At 40.7% G+C, this 18,946-nt stretch overlaps 1 protein-coding gene across 1 annotated transcript in view; it reads left to right on the top strand.

The window, feature by feature from the left end:
- HTR3B (5-hydroxytryptamine receptor 3B) overlaps positions 1–18,946 on the top strand; it is a 54,118-nt gene that overhangs the window by 4,821 nt on the left and 30,351 nt on the right. Inside the window, 3 exon segments of the mRNA XM_053900484.1 lie at positions 1,501–1,619; positions 15,808–15,902; positions 17,162–17,275. Of these exon segments, the coding sequence (XP_053756459.1) occupies positions 17,203–17,275 (73 nt within the window). The 5' untranslated portion in view covers positions 1,501–1,619; positions 15,808–15,902; positions 17,162–17,202.

Genomic DNA, 18,946 nt, shown 5'->3' with positions numbered 1-18,946 from the left:
CATCAAGATAAATGAAAAATATTACCATTCCATTTTATGCAGAGTGTGCCCCAAATCCATATTTTAGATGATGTCCAATGAGCTAGAAATTCTATTTTATAAAACATTTTCCTCTTTAGCTTCAAGATTTGGGGAAAGACTTCTATGTCAAAGTTGTGGCCTCCTACAGAAACCGAAAATATCATTTAAGATAAAAACCAGAAAGCTACCCAGGAAAAAAAAAAATAGAAGTTTGTATAATGCAGCAAGTATTAGAAGCATAAATTGGAACTTAAGGTGACTTAATTTTTTCACCCAGGGCCCCATTGAAGTGAAAAATCTTCCTCCTCAAAATATCAGAATTTGAAAAAATAGATGAGGCCAGAGTAACTAATACAAACTTGCCTTCGGAAATGCAGATGTTTTTACTGATCTGATAAGTTGACCTTGGAAGAAAACAGAACATTTTTAGAGGAAGTAATAACTTCACTGAGCACTTATAGGCTAGGTGGTGTCCTGAGTGCTTTGCATGTATGAACTAATCCTCAGGAGACCCTATGAAGTGCTGTTATTATTAATACCTCCTTTACAAATGAGGAGAAAGGTAAAGTACTTTACCCAAGACTTTTCTCCTATAAAGACAGGAGCCATGATTCTAAGCTAAGCAGTCTAGCTCTCTTTCTATAGGCTGAGGTAAAATATAAGATTCTGGCTTAAAGAAACCCAGGAAAGATGAATCATTAGAAGAAACAGCCTGTAAAGATTTCTCGGAGGAGGTGTTACCTGAACTGAGTTGACAGAGAAAGCAGAGAGTAAGACAATGGGAGTCTTGGCAGGCCATTAAAGACTAGTTATAGGTGGAGTTAACCACAGGTCCCAGTTTGCCTGGGGCAATTACGGTTTACCACCTGTTTTCCCGGAATGATTTTTGGTAGCTTTTCCTTCCTCTAACTTCTAGGATTGGATGTTAAATTGTCTGGTCATCCTACTACAGAGCAGTTTATCTTGCAAGTAAGCAATTCCTAGAGAATCTCACCGTAGTATAACCCAAAGTCTTTCAGATATAACTAAAATGCAAATCTCTAGCCCTGTCTAAGTATGTATCATTAATAAGAACTGGTTCATCTGTTTCTAAAGAACATAGCCAGAGGGAGTAGAGGGCACCCCATTGAAGGTGGGTGGGATCACTGCCTGGAGACCCTTGCCCTTAAGGGACTGGGTAGCTTTTTCAGTTTTGTAAGCCATTCTCTGTGGCATTTAAGGCCTAGAGGTGCCTGAGAGCCATCCCGGAAGAGAAAGGCGACAACGTGGAGTCAAAAGGGGGGAAAATATTTGATGGTCTCTGCCAGAGGGGGGCAGAAGTTGAATGGGTTTTTGTTTTTGCTTTTGTGGGATTTTTTTCTTCCCATGAGAGAAGAGAGTTTTAGAATTTTATTTAGACCTGGAATGTTGAAGGGAACAACTTTAAAATTTGGAAACAGTGGTTTGTTGGAGTATTTATTGTCTCTTCCACTTCTCCAGAGTAACCAGAAAGTGAAAACCAAAGGAAGACAGTGTCCTGAATAGAGTGGACTCTTGAGCCATTTTTGTGAGGAGACGCCACTCCATAGAAGGGACATCAGTTGTGTTCAGGAGGACAGGTACGTAGTGCGTGCTTTGGGCTGGCAGTTCAGAGAGCTGGTCTGTGCAAATCACGATTCTCTAGTACCAAGGAGTAAAAAGATGTGGAAAAGTTACTTAGCTCGAAATTACTAGTCATGTTATTTGAAGTAGAGGATTCTCAAATTTGGTTCCCTTAACTTTATGGAAAGAGGAACAGTGATCCCCACAATTATTGTCATATGTTAAAGCTCATTAATTCATTGGCAAGACAAAGAGAATGGAATAGCAGCCAGACCAACACTCTGGCTTGATCATGGTGAGCAGGTCCATGATCTGGTGGTGACCTCGCTGGGAGAACGTGATGAAAATACTTTCCGCATTATGAAGTGACACTTAAATAAGTTTTGATTTTTATAAAAACAAAATTTGCATTGCTCAAACTGAATAAGGTCAAGAGCCCCTTTCTGTCACTTTGTGGACATTACCAAGGAAGCCTGCCTGTTCAGAGCCAGTGCTAGAGGTTCCTGGTTGGGGAAGGAGCACTTATTGAAGCAAAAGTTTAACAAAAGTGATGTTTTTGTTTCTTTTCTTGTCTAGGAATTCATTCTTAGTATTTAACCATACTAGAAAAGCCATATATGGTATATATTTTGGCTTCCCCCCCACCACGGACACACATTATTTGGGAATCTCTGTCTTGGTTATCATAAAGACTAAAAATCTGAAGCTTTGGTGTTGTAAGCCCTTACCTTTTTTTTTTTTTTTTTTTAATTTAAACTCAAGTTAGTGTAGTGTTGGTTTCAGGAGTAGAGCCCAGTGCTTCATCACTCCCATATAACACCCAGCGCTCATCCCAACAAGTGCCCTCCTTAATGCCCATAACCCATTTAGCCCATCCCCCCCACCAACCTCCCCTCCAGCAACCCTCAGTTTATTATCTGTACTTAAGAGTCTTTTATGGTTTGCCTCCCTCCCTGTTTTTATTTTTCCTTCCCTTCCCCTATGCTCATCTGTTTTGTTTCTTAAATTCCACATGTGCGTGAAATCATATGGTATTTGTCTTTCTCTGACTGAATTAATTTGCTTAGCATAATAATACTTTAGTTCCATCCACATTGCAAATGGCAAAATTTTATTCTTTTTGATCACTGAGTAATATTCCATTGCATATAAGATAAAAAGCTTCTGCACAGCAAAGGAAACAATCAGTAGAACTAAAAGGCAACAGACAGAATGGGAGAAGATATCTGCAAAGGCTATATTGGATAAAGCGTTGGTATCCAAAATCTATAAAGAACATATCAAGCTCAACAACCCAAAACCACATAATCCGGTGAAGAAATGGGTGGAAGACATGAATAGATACTTTTCCAAAGAAGACATCCGGGTGGCCAACAGACACATGAAAAGATGCTCAACATCACTCATCATCAGAGAAATGTAAATCAAAGCCACAATGAGGTACCACCTCACGCTGGTCACAATGGCTATACTGAACAACTCAGGAAACAACAGGTGTTGGCGAGGATGTGGAGAAAGGGGAACACTTTTGCACTGTTGATGGGAATGCAAACTGGTGCAGCCACTCTGGAAAACAGTATGGAGGTTCCTCAAAGAATTAAAAATAGAACTATCCTATGACCCAGTAATTGCACTACTAGGTATTTATCCAAAGGATGGAAAAATGCTGATTCGAAGGGGCACATGTACCCCAATATTTATAGCAACACTATCAACAATAGTCAAATTATGGAAAGAACCCAAATGTCCATTGAATGATGACTAAAGAAGATGTGGTATGTATATACAATGTAAGCCCTTATCTTGGTATTTAACAGCTACTAGAACTCATTTGTCCTCTTATAAATGACAGACTGAAAATACTTTCATTTTTTTTACAGAAGTTATGTGATTCATTGTTACTTGTAGTTCTTATTTATTTTTCTTCAGATTTGAAAACTTAGTAATTAATAATTGTGATTTTGATGATTATGTTCAGTCCATAACAAGTTACATTTATTTTCTTTTTATGTTGCTGAGATAGTATTGCCTTTTTTTAAGTTTATTTATTTTAAGAGAGAAAAAGTTAGCATATGTGCATGCACAGGGAAGGAGCAGAGAGAGAGGAGAGAGAGAGAATCCAAAGCATGCTCCACACCATCAACATGGAGCCCGACATGGGACTTGAACTCGTGAACCATGAGATCATGACCTGAGCTGAAATCAAGAGTTCGACACCCAACTGACTGAGCCACCCAGGCACCCCACTGTGTTGCTTTTTAAAATAAATTAATCGAGCGGCGCCTGGGTGGCTCAGCCCATTAAGTGTCCGACTTCAGCTCAGGTCATGATCTCACAGTTTGTGAGTTCGGGCCTCGCATCGGGCTCTGTGCTGAAAGGTCAGAGCCTGGAGCCTGCTTCGGATTCTGTGTCTCCCTCTCTCCCTGCCCCTCCCCTACTTGTGCACTCTCTCTCTGTCTCTTTCTCAAATATAAACATTAAAAATTTTTTTTTTAATTTATAAAATAAATTAATCAAGAATGTTGCTTTTGGTATGGAGGATTAAGATCTTATCAAATCTGCTGTCTAACAGATAACAGTTACAAAGTCTGGACAAAATAAAAAGTACCTGAAGTATCTGGAGCTTGAATAGAGGTTTCAAGAGGGAGTCGTAACGTGGCAGAAAGGTCCGAAGAGGGGTGTGTGCCCCAGTATTTCAGCTTTACTCAGATAACGGACCATAGTCACAGCATGACACGCGGTGGTTGAAGTGCTAGTGGAAAACCAACCAGGCTTCTGGCCTGAGGAACCGAAAACTAGAGTTTAGGACAAACATGGCAACCCAAAAGAAAGGGAGGGAATTGTGAAGAGGAGAGAGGTAGAGAAAAAGATCCCCAGGTTTTTGTGCAGAGTCTAACCACGTCTCTGGCTGACCCTTCCACCAGCCGCAAAGCACCTCAAAAAGGACAGAAGAAATCAGATGAGCTTTGAGCTGTTGCCTGTGTCCAAAAGAGACAGTTTGCAGTTTGGGTCTCACCAAATTAATTCACTGCCAAAGCACAAAAACATCAACATTCATTGGAGAAAGAGGTTACACACACACACACACACACACACACACACACACACACACACACACACAAACACCCTCTCCATCCTTTAGACAGAGAATTGAGAGTCTCGGTAAAACATAATATATAAGGGGGCACCTGGGTGGCTCAGTTGGTTAAACGTCTGACTTCAGGTCAGGTCATGATGTCACAGTTCATGGGTTCAAGCCCTGCATCGGGCTCTGTGCTGACAGCTTGGAGCCTGGAGCCTGCTTCCAATTCTGTGTCTCCCTCTCTCTATATCCCAACCCTCCCTCTCTCTTGCTCTCTCTCTCTTTCTCAAAAAAATAAAAAAACATTAAAAACAAACATAATATGTAGGAATACAATCCCAAATTACTCGATATATAAAGAACCAGGAAAATATGACCTCTTACCAAGAGAAAAGACAGGCCAGATGAAGATGTTAGAATCCATTAGACAAGAACATTAAAGTGTCTGTGATAACTAAGCTCTGTGAAGTAAAGGAAACCATACTTGTAGTAAGCAAAATGGAAGAACCTCCACAGATAATTATAAAACATAATAACAAAATGAAAAAAAAATCAAGCTTAAACATTCAGTATTTGAAATGAAAAAGTCATTGACTTGGCTTTATAGTAGGGTACGTATTGTGTAAAGGAAAAGTATTTAGATGTAACACATGACACAACAGAGCATGGTGATGGCAGGGGCCAGTAAATGGAACCAAATGATTGCATGGTAACTACATTTGATGGGAAAGTGCTGTAGTAACTTGAAAAGTAGACTGTGTGAACAATGTTTATTTTAATTTCTAGTATAACCACTAAAAAAAGTTGTGCAAAAAGTATAGCTCAAAAGCCAATAGGTAATCTTTATTAAAAACCAAAAAAATCCAGGGGTGCCTGGGTGGCCTATTCGGTTAAGCATCCAACTTCAGCTCAGGTCATGATCTCATGGTTTGTGAGTTTGAGACCTGTGTCAGGTTCTGTGCTGATAGCTTGGAGCCTGGAGCCTGCTTCAGATTCTTTGTCGCCCATTCTGCCCTCCCTCCCTTGCTCGTGCTCTGTCTCTCTCTCTATATATCTATTTAAAGAATAAATAAACATTTAAAATTTTTAAAAAGTTAAAATCCAAAAGTAGGCAGAAAAGGAGGAGTTTTTTTTAAAAAAAGAATATAAAATACAAATAATAAAATGGGTAACTTAAATCCAAACGTATCAAAAACTACTTTAAATATTAGTGGATCAAATATTCCAATTAAAAGGCAGAAATTAACAAAATGAAATGAAAAAGAAGACCCAAATATGCTATATGTAAGAGATGTGCTTTAAATATAAACACACATGTAGGCTGAAAGCAAGTAGATGGAAAGAGAAGACATACCATGTGCCATGGACTGAATGTTTGTTTCCACCACCCCCCCCCCCCATTCATATATTGAAATCTTAACCCCCAATTAGGAAGTGAGGCCTTCTGGGGGGTGATTAGGTCATGAAGGTGGAGCCCTCATGATGAAATTAATGCCCTTATTATATATTATGGCCCCAGAGAGTTCTCTAGTCCCCTTTCCATTATACGAGGATACAAGAAGCCAGCAACCTGCAACCCTGAAGAGGTCCCTCACCAGAACTTGATCATGCTTACACCCTGACCTTAGACTTCCAGCCCCGAGAATGGTGAGAAATAAGTTCCTGTTATTTTTAAGCCAACCAGTCTGTGGTATTCTGTTAAAGCACGTAAATAAGCATAGAAAGGCCACAGTGGTTATTAATACCAGACAAAACAGACCTGTGGCAAAGAGTATTATCAGAAACGGGGCCATTTTATAATGATGGATACATGGCTTCATCAAGAAGACGTGATATTCGTAAATGTGGGTCAATGTGTATGTGCCTAATAACAGAGCTCCTAAAATGCATGAAGCAAAAATTGAAAGGATAAAAAGAAGAAATGGACAATTCCACAATGGTAGTAGGAGGTTTTAACACCCCACAGGAAGTGGTGCAACAAGAGACAGAAAAGAACCGTAAAAATATAACCCAAACAACACTGTCTACCACCTTGATCTAATTGTTATTCACAGAATGTTACATCCAACGATGTCAGACTGCACCTTCCTTTCAGTACACACGGTGCTTTTACAACAAATCATATGCTAACCCACAAAACAGCTCTCAATCAAAATAAGATTATTGAAATCGTCGAATATGTTCTTTTACCACAACAAAATTAAATTGCAAGTCAAGAACAGTACGGATGGTCCCCAACTTTTGAAGATCCCACTTACAATTTTTCAACCTCACAATGGTGCAAAAGTGATACACATTCATTAGAAACCACTATGAATTTTGAATTTTGATCTTTTCCTGAGCTGCTGCTGTACAGTATGGTTCTCTGTTGTGACACTGGGCAGCAGCTTTGTGCCACCGTGCCCAGTCAGCCACATGGTCGCCAGGGTCGACGATTGATCCACCTACAACCATTCTATACCCATGCAACCATTCTGGTTTCGGGTTTTCACTTTCAGTATAGTATTGAGTAAATTATATGAGAGATTAAACTTTATTATAAAATAGGCTTTGCGCTAGATGAATTTCTCCCACTGTAGGCTAATGTAAGTGTTGTGAGCCCAGCTAAGGTCAGGTAGGCTAAGCTATGATGTTTGGTAAGTTAGGTGTATTAAATGCATTTTCTGCTTAATGATATTTTCAACTTATGATGGGTTCATGGGGATGTAACCTCATCATAAGTCGAGGAAGATCGTACAATATCTAGAAAGACATCCCAAATTTTAAAATAAACAACTTACTTCTAAATAATCTGTGGGGCAAGAAAAATCATGAGAGGTTAGGAAATATTTAAGACAGAAAAGTAATGAATATACAATATATCAAAATTTGTGTAATGCCCCTAACCTAGTGCTTAGAGAAAATGCATGGTTTTATTTTATGTTTTATTTAAGTATAATAGACACACAATGTTACATTAGTTTCATATGTACAACATAGTGATACAAGAAGTTTATATGTTATGCTGTGTTCACAAGTGTGGCTACTGGTCTGTCCTGATACATCCTGATACATCGCTATTACAATACCATTGACTATGTTCCTTATGCTGTGCCTTTTTTTCTGGTGGCTTATTCACTCCATAACTGGAAGCCTGTATCTCCCACTCCTCTTCACCTATTTTGCCCAACCCCCAAACCCACCCCTCTGGCGACCATCAGTTCTCTGTATTTACAAGTCTGATTCTGAAATGGCTACATACTGTATGATTCTAACTATATGACATTCTAGAAAAGGTAGACCTTTATAACATTAAAATTCTTTATTAGTTTTGGGGCTCCTAGGTGGTTCAGTTGGTTGAGCATCCAACTTTGGCTCAGGTCATGATCTCAGGGTTCATGGGTTCAAGTCCTGCATCAGGCTCTTTGCTGACAGCTCAGAGCCTGGAGCCTGCTGCAGATTCTGTGTGTCCCTCTCTCTCTGTCCCTCCCCCATTCACACTCTGTCACTTTCTCTCAAAAAATAAATAAACACTAAAAAATTTTTAAACTCATCTCTTATCTTTTTAATGTTTATTTTTGAGGGAGGGAGGGAGGGAGGGAGGGATGGAGAGAGAGAGAGAGAGAGAGAATGCATGGGGGAGGGGCAGAGACAGAGAGAGGGAGACACAGAATTGGAAGCAGGCTCCAGGCTCTGAGCTGTCAGCACAGAGCCCGACATGGGGCTCGAACCCACAAACCATGAGATCATGACCTGAGCTGAAGTTGGACGCTCCACTGAGACACCCAGACGCCCTTATATGGTTTTTAATAATACTTTTTATAACATTTCAGAAGTGGAGAGCCAAGGCTTTCTTTATTTCCACTCTTAGGGAGAAAGAGAAACTACCTCTTCAAACATCACTGAATCACTGGGAAACTTGGGTGCTCCTGGGACCAAGAGTTTGGAGAAGGAAGAGTAAGGAAGTAAGCAAAGAGGAATTTGTTGACAGTTGCAAGCAAAGTAGAAATAGATTAGATGAATTGGTGTTGGGGAACCTGGAGAGGAATGTTTAGAGCAAAGAAGACAAGAGGCATGAATAGAGGCATGGCATGACTTTCAAGCTGTGGAAACGTGAACACTAAAGTACAACGGACAATAGGTTGGATGGATGTTCCCTGGAGCTGCAGGTGCAATGGCTGCCACAAGGCGGTGCTCTGACTGCATCTACTTTGGCTTCCACTGTGCTTTTCATTTTCCCACTCCTCTCTCCTCTTTAAGGGCTCTAACTAGAGGTCTGTCACACTCCAGCCATAGTCAGCCAGCCTGTTATTAGTGCCAAGCTATCCTCCTGGAGCAATGACAGTGTAAATTTCAGCAGTGGCAGAAAGGGGACAAATACAGCTGTTGTGCATTTTAGAATAATTGCCACAGACCATTTAGAGACAGCTTTATAATAACGGCACTTATACAGACTCATACAATATTTCCCTTTTCTGTTTTATTCCTCCCTCAACACTTTGCAACATCAATGTGTTAATCCGCTCATCTTGTGAGTCTAGAATTATCTGCTCCCTAATTTTCTTTTCTTTTACTTTATTTCATGTGTTTATGTTTAAAGCAACTGGCCTTTCTTTGGGCAATTAGGATGGTTCAGGTAGAAACCTGTGTTCTGTCTGCTCCCCAGTTTTACAAAAGGAGGCTTGCAGTCCCAGGGAAGGTACCATTCGGCCTTTTCCTACCTTATTCCTTCTGCTGGGAGTTCCACTCTTCCTGCCCTCACCTTTTCCCAACACAAATGCTATTTGTGAAACACCTCTTCTCACCCCACCCCAAGTCTGGCTCCTCTTTTTGCTTCCATTGTCCCGAGTTCACTTACCAGCTAGCTAGTGTTTATCTCATTGTGTGCTCAGTGTTTCTTATCCATCACCTCTATTCCAGGTTCCTTGAACTTTCTTTATATTCCCCAATGTCCACCACAACTCCCCACATAGTGAGAACATGGATGGCTGGATAAATAAAACAGGCTCCAGCAGGTCAAAGCCCTTGCCCCATCTTGAGTCCGCAGCAGAGTTGGAAATATCCAGAAATTTAGACCCGAACCAGAATATCTTACTGGCTGCTGTGGTTGACCGTGGTCTCTCCACAGAAAAGTTCTAAATGGGCCTAAATGGAGAAGCCCTGGGTCCTGCAGTGCGCCACAGATCCGGGGAGATGCCCAGAGCTGGCACAGCAAGACTTCAAGGCCCATAATGTGTGCAGAAGGCCTGGACGATGCAGATTACTAAGACCACCTGCCTTACATGGCAGTTGAAGCAGCATCCTGGAACCGATGTCTCAGAGACATGACAAGAAGCAGCAAACCATGTGATCCCGTGTTCCTCTAGTTTTTTTTTGGGCGGGGGGACAGACATCTCTCTCCAGGTAACTGTGAGACCCCTGAGTTTTAGCACCCTCTGAGAGAATCAAAGAGGCATGAACTCCCTGTGTCTGGATCCAGTGTGTATCCTTTGCATGGCTTGCTGGCTGGCTCTGGACCAAACCCACCAAAAGCGATCTTGCTCTGAACCCGAGTCATCGTTCCCGCCCATCCTTTCTGAGATGGCGGAGGAAGGACAGCATATTGGGTATGGTTGTGAAAAAGCTCATCCCTTTTGGTGTGTCCTCTTTCTTGCATAAACCAAACTTCTTTTCTGCCCGTCTGTTAATTCTTCCCTCCCTCTCTTTGTTCCATCCTTCTTATGTATTTAATGAGTACTCACTAGGTGCCAAGCTCTGTGCTGGAGACACAAAGATGAATTAGGTACAGTGCTCTACCTTCAAAGAATTCACAGGATTCTGGAAGAGACAGGAAGGTCACAATATACTTGCATAAATGCCATAATGTAGGAGGTATCTGTGAGACCCTGGAAGTTCAAGGGAGTGGGCCATAGCACACTAGCAGGTGTTTGGTAGCCAGCTGGTGGGAGGAGCCCTGACTGGTAGTGTTTGCCGATGTCCGACATCCGTGTGGCAGACATTCCCATCATGGCTGCTCTCAAGCTACTAACCTGATGTCACTGAACAGAGTTGGGAAGGGACGTACACAGTTGGCTCTTTTGTTTTTTTTTTTTTTTAATTTTTTTTTTTAACATTTATTTATTTTTGAGACAGAGAGAGACAGAGCATGAACGGGAGAGGGGCAGAGAGAGAGGGAGACGCAGAATCCGAAACAGGCTCCAGGCTCTGAACTGTCAGCACAGAGCCCGATGCGGGGCTCGAACTCACAGACCGTGAGATCATGACCTGAGCCGAAGTCAGATGCTCAACCGACTGAGCCACCCAGGCGCCCCACAGTTGGCTCTTTTGATGCAGTAAGAGCCATTTCTAGTATACCACCATGACTTCCCCCTCTAAGACCCTGAGCAGAGAACCCATTCAAGCTGTACCTGGGTTTCTGACTTACAGAACCATGAGCTCACAAACGAGTTTGGTTTTAAGCTGCTAAGTGTGTAGGAATTTGTTTTGTTGCCATAGAAAACTAAACAGAGCCTATGACACCCTTTTTACAGATGTGAAAACTGAAGCTTAAAAACAGTAAGCAATTTGACCACGGCCATGAGCATCTAGCAAGTGGGGGCTGGGAGGGCAACTGAGATGTGTCAGATTCCAAAGCCTGGGAAACTGACTCCTGTGTTCCATGACTTCCCATAGAAAACCATGTCACATAGCCAGGAAGGGCCAGGGTCATGGGGGATACTATTCCTCTGTTCGTTCGTTCGTTCGTTCATTCATTCGTTCATTCACTCATTCATTCATTCATTTTTAAGGACCAGGAGAAAATGTGCGTTATTATTAAAAATGAAATTCTGAGCCAGAAGAAAATCAAATGTTGAGTGCGGCTTTGTACTTGAAGTGGTGTCCCAGTGGCTACCTTGATATTTATTTCAGAGGATAATGCTATAGAGTAAAAGAAGTTTCACATGGGACTGTACTCATTAAATATTTGATTTCGGCTAGAGTGTCCATTTCTACTTTTCTGCTCCAGCCTGACCAGATGTGCTCAGAAAATGTGGTTTCCCCTGAATATGTACATCTGTCAAAATTCCTGTCAATGTTAGCACAACTGCCAAGAGAGTGAACAAAGAGAGTTAGCGATTAACTTCAAAGAATTTTGTTGGAGAGGAATAAAGATATTTAAGGTCTGTTTTGTGAACTAATTGCATTTGCATATTTATGGGATTTACTGATATAGCAGTAATTAAAAACTATTTAGTAGTCTTAAAGGACACATAACTCAGTTGCTGTTTGCATAATAAACACTTCTTATTATGTTTGCATAATAAAACCTCTCCCCCTCCTTCTTCCAAAAGACACTGGTCCAGCTAAGAGGTGTTGTATCTTACTTGGAAATAATGGAGAGACAAAGTGCAAGGGCTCCTGGGAATGTGGAGACGGGACTTCTGAAAGAAATACATCTCTAGGTAGCCTCTTAGTGACAGGCCTGACCCTAGACTGCATTCAAGAAACAACAGATTCAAACCTCAGATTACTAAGTCTTTTTCTTAGCTGATATTTTAAGAAGGCTGAATGCTTAGCTTCTGACAATTCCATTTTTTTCATTTTAATACACTGATCTGCTTGAAAGGCCTGAACGGGGTTCACCTCACATTCATCCTTCCTAAATAGCTTAGAGGGGTGTGGTGAGATCTTTGAGTAATGGATAAAAAGTACTGTATTAATGAGTGAGAAGAGACCATTTTCCTGAAAAATTTCGTGAAAAATTAAATTTTCATGAAAAAAAAAAAAATGAACAGGGAAGAGATACCAAATCTAAAGGCACCAAGTAAACAAACTAAATCCAGACAGGACAGTAAGATTGGAAAAACAAATATCTGAGCCATTTGGTGATACAGAGCAAGGCGATCAAGGAAAGATGGGGAAGCGTCTGTGTATAAACTATTTTGAAAACAAGTCAGTCACACAAAACCGTTCCCATCTTGGCAGAATTCATCAGCCAATAAAGAGCTGTAATGGGCAGGATCACCAGACTGTTGTTAAATTAGCTAATGAAGGTTGTAATGTACCTGTATTACACATCATTAGCAGTGGCCTTCCAGTAACAGATGGGTACATGAGGAAGTGAGAAGAAAAGGGAGGGGAAAGCATATCCCAGAAGGTCTGACTTACCATGGCTTGCTAAAATAAAATGTGTGGCAAGAAAGTAATGCCGATCATCATCGCGATTAAACCTTTGCATAAAGGGAAGCTTCTGTGTCACCTTCCCATAAAAAGTGCTAGGTACATAGATATGTCTGTCTGCAGCTTGCTTTTCTCCTCATGGAAAGTGCTGGGACTTTGGTGGCCAGATCAGTCTTTGGTGATCGTATCTCTTGATAAAGCCCCATTTATCTGGCCATCCTCTTTCAAGGATGTTTCTAAACTTTCCATAAGTTTGTATCAAATTTTCACTACCAGGTTACATTTCTTTTTTTTTTTTTTTTTTTTTTCTGAAATATTTTCAAATACACAGCAAGACTGGGAGAATAGTAACATGAATCCCGCCCCCAACCGTTTGAGAGTAGTTTGCCAACATGATGCTCTGTCGCCTGTGAGTGCTCAGAATGTGATCCTTACGAACAAGAACATTACATGATCTCAATTCCATCAAAATCGGGAGTCTCTAGGCCCCACGTTGGGTTTTGTGGAGTCTCCCCAAGATGTTCTTTGTAACAAAAGGATCCAATCCAGAGTGACACATTGCACCCAGTTGTCATGTCTCCTTAATGGGCTTTATGGGACACGGTTTCTCCGTCTTTCCTCAGCTTCCCTAACCCTGACACTTTTGAAGATTATGAGCTGTTTTGTAGCGTGTCCCACAGTATGGGGTTATCTGGTGTCTCCTTCCAGATGGATGCAAGTTTTGAATTTTTGGCAGGATGATCACGGAAGTGCAGCTGTGTCTTCTCAGTCCCTCCTATCTCATGGCACACAACTCCCGTGATTGGTAACGTTAATTTTCATCATTTGATTAACGTGTTGTCTGCCAGATTTCTCCACGGAAAGTTTTTTTTGTTTTTTTGTTTTTTTTTTACTCATTCTGATTAATAAGTATGTTGTGTAAGTGTCCTGTTTTTCATCAAACTTTCGCCAGCTAGGTTTTATCAGCCACTGATGTTTTTTGAGTGAATTATGACTATGAAGATTCTGACATTCCTTCTACATGTATTAGTTGGCATTCTAACTTAAGGAAAAGTCTTCATTTCATTCATTTATTTAAATCAGCATGGACTTGTGGATTCTTTTTTTTTTTAATTTTTTAATGTTTATTTTTGAGAGAGAGAGAGAGAGAGAGAGAGAGAGAGAGAATGAGCGGGGGAGGGGCAGAGAGAGAGGGAGACACAGAATCTGAAGCAGGCTCCAGGCTCCGAGCTGTCAGCACAGAGCCTGACGTGGGGCTCAAACCTGCCGATCACAAGATCATGACCTGAGCTGAAGTCAGACGCTTAACTGACTGAGCCTCTCAAGCACCCTGTGGATTTGTATTTTGTTTTGGGAGATCCTTCAACTAACTATGCCCTTTTAACATGTCTCTATCATTCTTTTATTTTTTAATTATTTTTTAATGTTTATTTTTGAGCGAGAGAGGGAGACGCAGAATCTGAAACAGCTCCAGGCTCCGAGCTGTCAGCACAGAGCCCGACGCGGGGCTCGAACCCACAAACCACGAGATCATGACCTGAGCCCAAGACGGATGCTCAACCGACTGAGCCATCCAGGTGCCCCTCCTTGTCATTCTTTTAGCACTTCTTTACTTTGTGACGCAACAAGATGTTCTTGGGTCTTCTCACACATCCCCTGTTCAGCTCCATGTCTTCCTTTTAGGTAAGTGTGTTATTTAGAAACTAAGATCTGGGTGTCGGGTATACTCATTGCTACTGGGGTGTCCTGGCTCCCAGACTCACCAGTGCACAGAGCTTGGGATACAAGTATGTATTAACATCTGTACACACACATTGACATCTGTGTTTATTTTTATATGTAGCCACATGTATTGAAAACCACAAGTTCACACTGATGCCTCCAAAACCAACTCAACGCCTCAGGGTTCATCCTAGTTTCCTCCCTTTCCATATTTGTAACTCCTGTCACCAACAGTAGGGAGTCAGTCGGGCTACGTTTTATTGGTAGATGAAAATTAAGGAGACAGCTTCACAGATTGTAAACAAAGGGACTAGATAAATTAGCAGAACAGGGATCAGGTATGTATTTCTCCCCTCGGTTTGCTCGGTGAAACTCATCTCAATCCTATGCCTCTACAATCCCACTCGTAGTAAAAAGCAGATAGATGTTGGAAATGGTATGAAATTCAGTTTTGTTTCTAGAGCATCTAGGGGTCTACCAGTGGCAGATAGAATCATATGGAATTAGGTCTCTTTCTCCTTCATAATGAAGAGTATGGGTGCTCAGTGAAAAGATGAAAGAAAAAATTTATCACATGATGTCCAGCTTTCGTAGCTCTCATCTTCAATCAGCCTAGAAGGATCCTCTCATACATGGTTTACTTTCTGGATTGTATACTCAGTGACAATTTAAGAAGCACCCCCATTTATCAAACATCAACGTTTCTTTTAATTAAAGGAGCTCAGGAAAGACAGAGTGCACTTTCCCCACTGTATTGTTAGCAGCTGTTCTTGATTAGGCAATAACAGGGTTCCATTAGCTTTGTGTGATTCAAGAGTCCAATAGCCATTGTCAAATGCTGAAGATGCTCCTGCATAAGTCTGGTTTAGAACAGCTATTTAGGTCTCAATTATTAATGAAATTAGTGTCCTGAATGTCAGCAAGATTATCGCCTTAGGTAAAGGCTGTAAAGGAAACCGTATTAGTGTGGAATGTCCCCTCCTTAGGGGCTCCTCTTAGATTACATTTTTCACTTAGCTATCTCTTGTCAGGGAAATTGAAATGTTGGCCACGATCTGATGCTGGGGCAGAACCAAATGGAGAAGTTAAGGGGTATTGCTGTGGCATCAACTCTGAAACATTGTGTGGTGCTGGCGTCGCCTTTGGTCCTGTTCAATGTTTACAAAATAGCACCGGTGAGGACAGCATAAACTGGCAAACAGCAAAGAACGGAGTGAAGAGGGGCCCCTTTGGGAAAAATTGAGTGGTATTCCGTCCCATAGGCAAGTCTACGTTTCTTCTCTTTGGGATGTGCCCGGGAACAACGGCAGGTGCAATGGCTCCTCTGTGGAGCCATTCATCCTGGTGGCTGCCTCAGGTGGGTCCTTGTAATGATTTTATTTAAGGCATTGAGTATTAACTCTTAGGAGCGAGAGATGATATTTGTCTACATTGTGCTGTATAACTCTTTTCAAGTGTTTGTTTTTATTTATCATCTGTACAACGCCTAGTCCTCTGAAGCTACATGGAGACCTACGATGATAGATATGTGTATGTATATGTATATGTATACGTATATGTATATGTATATCCACATCTGTATCTTTATCTACATGTATACATACACACAGAGGCCCACAGTGGGGCTTTGTACAGGCAGCTTTAATATGCTCTGAAATGTTAAAACTGTTTGATAAGCCCCTGTTTCTCTAGAAATCAGGCTTTCTTGGCAGCAATTTACATTGATAGTCTGGGGCATTCTTTTTCAGATTTGCTTTTATGTCTGAATAATACATTTTTATTATCCAAAATGATCTTGGCTTCATTGTAAGCTTTTAGTAGACCACAGAAAGAGTCTCTTGGATCCAGCATGGCTATAGATGCCCGGATATCATTTTGATATTAAGGGTTTCATCCAGCTGTACAAAGTCTGTATAGATAATGAGTATATCTCAAAAGACAAGCACTATGAACTTGCGTGTTTTAAGTGTACAGTTCCCCTTAAAATGCTTTAGAAACTAAAATATTTTTCCATATTTCTGGAACCGAACTACACTTTTATGGTTCCAGTATTAACAACACTGAATTGGGCCATTAGAGTTCGGATACAATGGATTCTTAAAGACACATACAGATCAAGCAGATCACTTAGGCTGGTGTTTCCCAACACCCCACTTTTTTGAGGGGTCTTGTGGAACTCACATCTAGGAATTTCCATGTTTTAAAATATAACTGGAAGTGGAATCCGTCATTTATGGCAATGAGGAAGGAATTTGGTAGCAAAGCAGCTGGAAATGAGTGTTTCTTGGGTAGAGAAGAAAAATAGCCACTTAGCCTTAAAGTATAAAAATCCTGAATGTTGAACTTCAAGGATAAAATAATTATTTAATTATAAAAATGAAAATAGGAAATTTCATTAAATGCCAGATGAGTTTCTTAGCAGAAAATAATTGTAAACATTAAGCTAAGTAAGATAGAAGGATAGAAGGTAAGGAAAAGAAAGAAATTGTTCTTAACGATATCTCTAATGTGTAGTATTATGCTTGATTTTTGTTCTAAATGTGACAGAAAATGTGTTTTAATGGTGTCTAGTAATCCGTACTTGACTAAAAATCATACTGGGAACATGTGTTGCAGAAAAATCTGCCCTTTGGAATCTTTGCTGGGTTAATATCAAGATGATTTGTAAATGCAAGAGCACTGAACCAACCACCAATTCAAGGCCACTGCCTGGAGGTGATGTGTGCTGGGGTAAGAGGCCCAGGTTAGGAGACCTGTTTGGTTCCTACTCCACTACTCACCAGCCATGTAACTCTGAAGAAGCCAGTTAGTCTCTTAGAGATTCAGTTTTCCTGTAAGTTAAATGTTTCTCTTGTATATTTGTGAAGATCTAATAAGATAACATTGTGAAATTGTAGGGTGCAATGCAAATGTAAGATACTTTTGACCTAAACACACACACACACACACACACACACACACACACACACACACACAGAAAATAACAGCGGGCTGTTTCTACCCGGTCATGCACACCATGCAACATGTCAGTCTTCCTTTTGAAGGGTTACTCACTGCTATCCCTAATATTTTGGGGGAGTCAGGTCAGTGTAGTGTCATGCTTAAGAGCTTGGGCTTTGGATCCAGATAACTTGTGCTTAAATTCCAACCTCTTCATTTGCAAGCTGTGGGACTTTGGGTGGTACTAACCTCACTGAGCCTGTAGTCCCTTACCTGTAGCAAAGTGACTCTGCATCGGGCTGTAGGGTACCTATGTCATAAGGCTGCTGTAAAAGCCAAATGAGATAATCCATGTCAATTGCTCTTAGCACAGTGCCTGGCATATGACACATATTCAGTCAGATTTGGGAATTCAACAGACCACACACCTAAATCTGAATTTCCTTGTAACCCCTCAGATAGATGTATAACTCTTTTCTTTTTTAATAATCCTAGACATGACATCCTCACTAAAGCAAGAACATCCCTTTTCATCAGAGTGCCCAGAACACTTTAAGATAGGTGTGAGAGTAATTTGTTAAAACAAGGAAAACGAATAATTCTATTGTATTCTTACCTTAAAAAAAAATCTCTCTTCACCTAAAAGTGCTTCATAGCTCAGTCCCCTAACACATTCTACTTTCCAGAAATCTTACAAATAAATTATTAGCATCCACAGAGGCAGTGCTAACAAGGAATCTTTCCTGGGTCTGTGGATCATTTCCACCAGCTCTGTTGAAACATCACTGAACTGAGTCATTTAGTGCTTGTGTGAATGTCACATTAGCTTTCAAGGGGGCATAATTTACTGTTAATTAATGGTCACTTAAATCCTTAATCTCTCTCTTGTAATTGATCTTTCTCCTCATGCAAATTTGCATTCATAGTAGAAATGTAATTTATTATTTCTTCCTGTTTTGAACAAAGAACTCTGCCCTTATAGTTTATTTCAGCATATTTTCATTTCCTTCTTATTTTTCTTCCTATCATTGCTTGTTTCTCTATTGTTCCTAGTTCTAGATTCCAGAACTTTCTCTGTTTACCCAAAGACTTTGACATGTTCTGGAAACTTATGTTATTCTATAGGGTATCTATGGATTGTTTCCTAGAAAAGATAGCAGAGGGAAAATTTGGGTCTTTATGGGCAGAGGGTGTAGGGAAAACACATTCATTTCTCAGAATTATGCTTTCACTCTATCTCCGATAGTTTCCTGTATTGGAACACGCACATTTCAGTACTTCCCCGACTGGGACTTGAATTGGGAGCTTCCAAGCAAGGTGAAAGTGAAGTTGCCCAAAGCAAAGTTCACGGGAAAAGCGCCAAACCAGCTTTGCTTTTATGCACCTGACTTCTCTCCCCTGGGGTACAACAGCAAGAAATGGTCTCAGGTGGAGAGGTTCACAGCACATTTTTTTGACAAT

This window comes from Panthera pardus, unplaced genomic scaffold (assembly GCF_024362965.1).
Source record: "Panthera pardus isolate Hobbes unplaced genomic scaffold, ASM2436296v1 HiC_scaffold_12, whole genome shotgun sequence".
Classification (NCBI taxonomy): domain Eukaryota; kingdom Metazoa; phylum Chordata; class Mammalia; order Carnivora; family Felidae; genus Panthera; species Panthera pardus.
The sequence above is the reverse complement of the archived record's forward strand: the minus strand, read 5'-3'. Positions and strand labels throughout refer to the sequence as shown.